The 7,196-nt window shown below is 52.9% G+C and overlaps 1 protein-coding gene across 1 annotated transcript; it reads left to right on the top strand.

Moving 5' to 3' along the window:
• The first annotated feature begins 1,461 nt into the window (after positions 1-1,461).
• Positions 1,462-2,988, top strand: LOC141743209 (inositol 1,4,5-trisphosphate receptor-interacting protein-like 1). Its single transcript, XM_074586935.1, has one exon. It carries the CDS (start codon positions 1,462-1,464, stop codon positions 2,986-2,988), a length of 1,527 nt encoding a protein of 508 aa, XP_074443036.1.
• Positions 2,989-7,196: the final 4,208 nt, after the last annotated feature.

Here is a 7,196-nt window from a genome sequence, read left to right as displayed (position 1 = left end):
GGCAGCTCTGGCTGGGCAGGGACCAAGTGAGAGGAACCGCTGAGGTGTTTCCATGTGTTCACCGGGATCAAGGCAAAGCATCTGCCCATCCCAGACACTCCTTGGGGAGTTGGTGCCACAGAACAGAACGTGCTGGACATGGAGAAGCTGGAGAAGCATGGAGAAGCTGCAACCCCCAAAGAGGGAGTTGCTCGTTGGGAAATCTCCACCCGCACCCCCAACATCACCCTTGGGAAATGGCTCCTTGGACGCAGTGTCCTCTCGCCGTGGCACAGTTGGAACAGAGGTCCTGCTATGGACAGGCCCCATCCCACCACCAGGATATGCACCACCACCTACCCATCAGTGTCATGAAGGCACCGAGAGCACACCCACCATCGCAAGCTCAGAGGCCAGCACCAAGGCAGCCGATTCCATCACTCAGGATGGGATCTCAAGGAGCAAGTAAAGCATCCACAGGCCACAATGCCCCTTTTTATGTTTGCTAAGGGTTTGGGGCTGCTTCTGTGATGGTGTGGTCCCCGCCAGGCACCATCGTGATCTTTATAGCCCATAACCCTGCCCAAGCAATAACCACCTGTGGTGGTCACAATGGGTGCATCTGGTCATGATGGTGGCATCCGGGGCTCCAAGGTGGTTTTGGTGAGTCAGATAAAAACACAATAGCCAAGGACCAACTTAAGCAATGCTGGTACTGTGGTCAATATGCAAATAGGGCTACAGGGCAACCATCTTACCCCCATAAATAGTCAACCCCCCAAGAGCCTTTGTGATTCTCCTGCACGGCAGCATCTCCCCTTAAGTAGCAACGCCTCTCAAGATTACTTCTCAAGATGCAGAGATTCCTTGACACAACAGATCCTGGGTAAGTGACGAACAGCACGCTAAACTCTGAAATCTCAGCTAAGCGATACAAAGGATTGATTGGGAAGATACAGTCCTTTTGACATAAACCCTTGACCAGGTCTGGGACTGGATACAGCTGCCCCTGGACTCCTCTCTGAGAAGGAGTTTGGAAAGCAGGAGGGTCCTCTCTGAACCTCCTGATTCCACGGGAGGCTCTCCCTCACAGTTCTGACTGACCCTGCCCTCCATGCAGTAAATGACCGATTGCACCTCGCCATCGAATCTTGTCGAAACACAGTCGCATTGACCATCAAACGCTGCCGCTGAGCCGGGGTGGGGGGTGCCCAAGGGCAGGGCTGGCTGCCGGCCTGTGATGCGCTCTGTCGCCTGGGACACCACAGGGGATGCGTCACAATGGGGGGCAGCTATAAAAGGCGCCAGCAGCAGCGCTGCCCCAGTATGGCCTGGGCTAGCGGTGAGTGGGCTGGCGGGGGGAGGCTGGCCTGGACCAGGGCCGGGGCAGAAATGCCGGCCCCCGCGGGGTGGGTTCTCACCCAGCATCGAGGGCCCAGCCACTGGCCCTTGGGCTGGGCACAGGCCTTACTCCTACAGGCTATGGCTGCAATAAGGGTCCTCGCCTTGCTTGTGCTAAGCATCTTCCGGCTCCTGCCAATGGTTGGCGATGAGCTGGACGAGGCCATGCGCGAGCATGTGCAGCAGCGTGCGGAGCATCTGATGGCTCGGATGACTTGGCTGCTGCAGGAGCTGGAGCAGAGGAGCCTGGAGCAGAGGAGCCAGAAGCCAGCCTTTGCCTGGGGAGGCCTCGTCTTTGCTGCCTTGCAGCAGTGGCAGTTCTGGGCGATTGCTGGAGTCCCAGTCCTGCTCTTCAGGCTCTGCTGGTGGCGCCGGAAAAGGAGGCGACAGCCAGAGATCGGCCATGAAGAGGAGAGCTCCAGCAGCAGCACAGAGCTGGAGGAGGATGAAAGTGAAGAAGAAGATGCTGATGATTATCAGAGGTGTCTGCTGAATTCTATCACAAAGCGCATCCGATTGTCAGTGAAGAGCATGGCCTACAGGAGACAGGTGGTGGAAGAGCTGGCGAGCGACCTCCTCACTGTTTTACAAGAACGCTTGTCAAATAGTTTCTTCCCGGCGCTGCAGCCAGCCATCGGGGTGGGCAGCGCCTTTGAAGGTTGGAGTCCCGCTGGGCATGATGCTGTCTACCGCCTGCTTGTGCCCATGAAGCCCCCCCGGGGGCACACCTTCCACCTGGAGCTGGGCGCTGCGGGGGAGATGCCGGCAAAGAACTGCGTTCGCGTGGAGCTGGAGTGCACCTGCACCAGGGACCAAGGCATGGAGAATGTGCTGTGCTTCCTCCACCAACGCGAGGAGGGGCTAGGCAGAAATCAGGTTTTGAGCTTCCTAGGCATCCTCTGCACCGGCTCCTACCTAGATATCGAGAAGATTGCCCGCTGGTTCCAGAAGTTGGTGAGGTCAGCCTGGCGGGAGATGCCTCAGTCGCGTCTCTACACTATGAAGGTGCTGCCTTCCAGCCGCTCCTGCAAGCTGCAGCTGACAAACGCCTCCGGGAGATCCCTCTTCATTGAGATGATGTTTGGGGTGCAGCGAGGTGACTCGGACATCTTCCTGAGCAGCCAGACTGCAGAAGCCGCCTTCACCCCAAGCACCACGTGGGCAGAGACCTATGATGTGGCAGAGGCAAAGTTCTTCAGGCATGTGGCCAGGCAGGCCCCGCGTGACACCTCCCACCTCAAATGCCTGCAGCTCTGCGCTGGTAGCCTGGTGGGCACAGGCTTTTCCTCTGATGTCTTGAAAACGGTTGTGATGCACCTCCTGAACACCATACCCCCGTCAAGCTGGAGAAGGAGGGAATTCCTGATGCGGCTGCAGGATATCATGTGGTACCTGCACGGCTGCTTGGAGGAAAAACGCCTGCACCACTTCTTCTTTGGTAATGAGAACACGCCTGAGGACATCGTCTTGCCCGCAGCCTTCCAAGCGGCTGAGCCAATCAACCTCTTCCAGTGCCTGCTGCAGGATCCAGCTGCCCACGCCAAGGCACTGCATGACTTTGAGGAAGTGCAAGGTCGGCTCACAAGACTGGTCTTCTGCGGAGACTGAAAGAGGTCTTCCCGGACAGAGCTGTGTTTGTGTCCCCTTGACTGCCCGTGCATCTTTGAAGAGCATCCCTTCCTTCTAGGAGCTCTACTTTGCGCAAAGTTGACAATAAAGAATGTGTTTGAACAAAAGCCGCATCTCTGAGTGAGTGCGCATCAGTTTTTTGGGGAATGCGGGCACAGGGGGCTGAGTGCTGATGTGGTGGGCTCTGGTTTCACTGATTCTCTAGCTACGGCTCCCCATCGTGCCTGTGCTCCTGCGCTGGGGCAATGGGAATAATTTGTCACCCTCCACAGCTGGGCACATTGCCTGTGTGGCTCCGCAGGGAGGGAGCCTGACGTGGCTTCCTTGGGGGCCATACACAAAGTAAGCCCTGGGAGCGCCATAGCATTGCCCTCGGGTGACCCCAGCGAGGTGGGAATGACGCGGGCCGAGTGGGGAGCCCTTTGCACGGGGGACAAGTGCCACGACGGCAGAGCGGGGCTCTGGCGGCTCTGGCTCCTGTACCAGCATGAGACTCATGCTCCACACCCTCTCGTCACCTCAAGCTTGGGTTCCCACCACTTTAACACGGGAGACTTAACACGTGCAGCAAGGTTAAAGAAAGCTTTTGAGATGCCTCCAATTCCAGGCATGCACTGGCGCAGTCCGTGCCACGTTTCTGAGAAGCAGTGGCCTGGCAGCAGCCATGGCGGCAGGAGAGCTGCACTCATCCCTGTCTTTGGGACACCTCTAGTGGAAATCCAAGGATGGTCTATGGGAGAAGATTTGGAAGATCTTCGATAGTTATCACGTCAAAAGAACTGCCCGTGTCTGAGTGCTAAAGAAGCCCAACGGGTGCCTGGTGCCCATCAGCCCAAGGGACGTGGCTTTTCCGGGCTCTGCGAGGGCCATGCTGTTTTAAAACCAACTCTTGCCTTTTATCACAGCAGACCTAGTTGGGGCCAGCTCTGCTGTCTGTCTCTCCTGGCCCCGGGCTCTGAGCTTCTCCTCCGAGCCCAATCTGAGAGCAAAATGCCAGCTCCTCTCAGAAGCACCGCCCCAGGGTGTAGCCAGAGGTGCAGCGAGTCACTGAGTGTCTGCCCAAGCCATCACTGCCCGTGGTACACTGCTGATGTGCCTTCTGGAGAAGTGGACACCTTCACAGCTGCCTTGGATCAACGAGCCACCCGAACTAGCACTCTGCGCTGTCACTGTGAAGCTTCATGCTGGAACTCAGTCGCGTTGGGGGCAAGATGTCCTGCAGACGGGGTTCGGCCACTGAAAGCCTGCCACAGCCCTTGACATACTGCTTCACAAGGGTCTCTGCACAGTTCCCTCTGCCGCCAGGAGATCTCAGGCTTGCAAGATAGCTCTGGGGGGTGTCTGAGGGCATTTCTGTGCCCCTGACACCCTTGGGCTGTGTGTGGGAGGGACTGGCAGGTCGGCAGGTCCTGAGGCAGTTGGGGGGTGCTGGCTGTCCCCGCAGCCCCTTCCAACCATGGGAGGGGTTTGGAAACCTTCACAACTGGCCTGTGCCAAGCCAGGAGAGAGGCTGGGATGCAAAGTACAGAAATTCAAGAGTAACGCTTTATTCATGCGCATGAGGTGTCCCGTTCAAATTGGCGCACCCTGAATGCGGTTTTACATGAGGTTCTTCTACCTCTCTCTACCATTCAGGTACAACATGATGTGGCCAATCCCTACTTAACACACGCATACTACAATTTTCAAAGCAGCTCTGATTCTGGGGCGTCGCCATCCATCTGCTTCTGTCTTGATCTGCACGACCCTGGGCTTGGTCTGGCTACAGCTCCTTCTCTCTGGTGCCAGGCAAGGGGAGGGTTTCACAGAGGTGGTAGAGGGGCTAGGATGCAGACATGATAGTCCGGGATTGGGGAATTCAGGGCATGGGAGTAACGGACAGGATCCAGGAAAAGTCAAGCCGGCAGAGTTGAGCCACCCACCCGCATTAGAACCTGTGCCACTAGGAAAGCACGCAAGGTATTAGCAATTGGAGATTCCTTACTGGGAGGCGCTGAAGCAGCTCTTTGCCGTCCAGACAATTTCTCCAGAGAAGTTTGCTGCCCACCAGGAGCTCACACTCGGGACGTCACTGAGAGGCTGCCAAGACCTGAACCCTGCAGGTTATCACCCACTCCTACTACACGATGTAGGGTCTGACGACACTGTGACGAGGCAACTTAGAACCATCCAAAGAGACTGTATGTTCCTTGGAGCAATGTTCAAAGGATGAGGAGCAGAGGTGGTGTTCTCCTCTCTCCTCCCAGTCAGAGGAAGGGGTTCAGGAAGGAGGAGGCAAATTGAACTGGCTGCTGCTCAAGGTTTTGGCTGCTGCTCAAGGTTTTGGCTTCTGCAATGGTGGATCAACCTTGGAGAAGCCAGTGAAGCCTCATGCTTTTAATAGGTTTTGATGATCATTTCTGTGGGGAAAAGCTGTACTTGACAGTAGTAAGAAAGAGATGACTTTATAGCATTTATGTCAGGAGACATTTTTTCTTTATTGTACAGGGAAGAGAAGAAATGGTGTCTATATGGAGGACATACTTCATAGAATCATAGAATCATAGAATCATTTAGGTTGGAAAAGACCCTTGGGATCATCGAGTCCAACCATCACTCTACAAAGTTCTCCCTTACACCATATCCCTTAACACCACATCTAAATGAGTCTTAAACACATTCAGGGATGGTGACTCCACCACCTCTCTGGGCAGCCTATTCCAGTGTCTAACCACTCTTTCTGTGAAGAATTTTTTCCTAATGTGCAGTCTAAACCTACCCTGCTGCAGCTTTGAGGGTGAATTAAGTGATTCTCTGGGGAATTCACACCAATCCTCTGGCTTCTTGAATGAGTAACTTTGCAAAGCAGAAAAGAAGGCAGCAAACAGATAACAGCATAGAAAGTCAGTGTGACATCTGTCTTGCATGTATGCTTATGTTTCACTTTCTGATCTGTGAGGTTTTCAGGCACAAAATGACTAAATTTCAGCAAGTTCATATCATGCCTTGGATCATTCTATACAGCAGGTTGTTTACCCACTATATTACAGGCAAGTACTTTCAATATTGACAGATTGGCTAAAGGCCAAATTTTATATGCTGCTATTAGCATATTTTTACTGTTTCTGTGCTTACAAAGGAACCAGAATGTTCCCTGGCAGTCAAGGCTAATAAGTATGCAAATCATGATCTGTGCTTATAGGCACGCTCTTTTTTGGTACGTGCATCAGTGTGCCAATTTGGCACTCGCCTTTCTGATCAGAGATAAACAGAGCTGCAGGGATTACAGTGACAGATAATTCCTCCTGAAAATTGTATGGGTTTTGAAACATGCAGAATTGTGTTTAATCCCCATTGCTCTGCACAGTGGATTTGCTATAGGAGAAGCTACTCACAAAAGGGGTAGTACACAGGTCTCTGTGCCAAAATATGTGAACCCACGAGGCTTTCTACTTTCTTAAGGTCACTTTTAAGTTTATATCTTCAAGAGCTAAGAAACAGCTTAGTATCCAATGATTTGGGGATCTGAAAGGAGATATACAGCACTAAAGGCTCTGTATGAACCTAGAGCATGTGAAACAAGATCTTAGCACAATCAGTGGCCATGGGTAGCATGCATGTATTTCTCAAGCTCACATGTTCTCTATCTGTACACTCTCTTCAGTCACGACCATCTCAGTATGACGTAACACACTTCCTTAGTAGCTCACATCTCTTGAGTATCCCCTCCGGACTACTCTTCCTTGTATTGCCGAGCTCTGCCACACGAACCTGTGTGACTGGAGCATCGTTTTGTCATATAAGGGAAATGGGATCACCTTCCGTGTTCCTCCAGTGCTGCTTTTTAACTTCTTCAAAAGAGCTCTTTGAGAGTGGGCATCTGAAAACCAGCAAGGCATTTAGACATTACAGTAGTAGGGGTCACTGGAGTGCATAAACAGGCATAATTATACTGGAAGGTACTAAAGAAGATCAAAAGGCCAACTTAAGACTCCTTTCACGTTGCAGGTATTTCTTTCTCTCAGCCTCAGCCAGTCCATCACGTCTCCGTAGCCCTCTGTTATCTGCACCCAACTTCTCTCTACTTACAGCAATAGCTGCTGTTTGAGTCCCATGGTATAAGTCTTTTATCTCAACTAATGCTCCTTTGAGAGCATCAGCAAAAGGGCTGCTCAGTGTCATCCCTGTTGAATGTAAACGAGAGTCTC

Source organism: Larus michahellis, chromosome 4 (genome assembly GCF_964199755.1).
Source record: "Larus michahellis chromosome 4, bLarMic1.1, whole genome shotgun sequence".
Taxonomy (NCBI): domain Eukaryota; kingdom Metazoa; phylum Chordata; class Aves; order Charadriiformes; family Laridae; genus Larus; species Larus michahellis.
The sequence above is the reverse complement of the archived record's forward strand: the minus strand, read 5'-3'. Positions and strand labels throughout refer to the sequence as shown.

Excerpts from the sequence above, each read along its gene's own strand:
- LOC141743209 (XM_074586935.1), top strand. The coding sequence starts at position 1,462 with ATGGCTGCAATAAGGGTCCTCGCCTTGCTTGTGCTAAGCATCTTCCGG.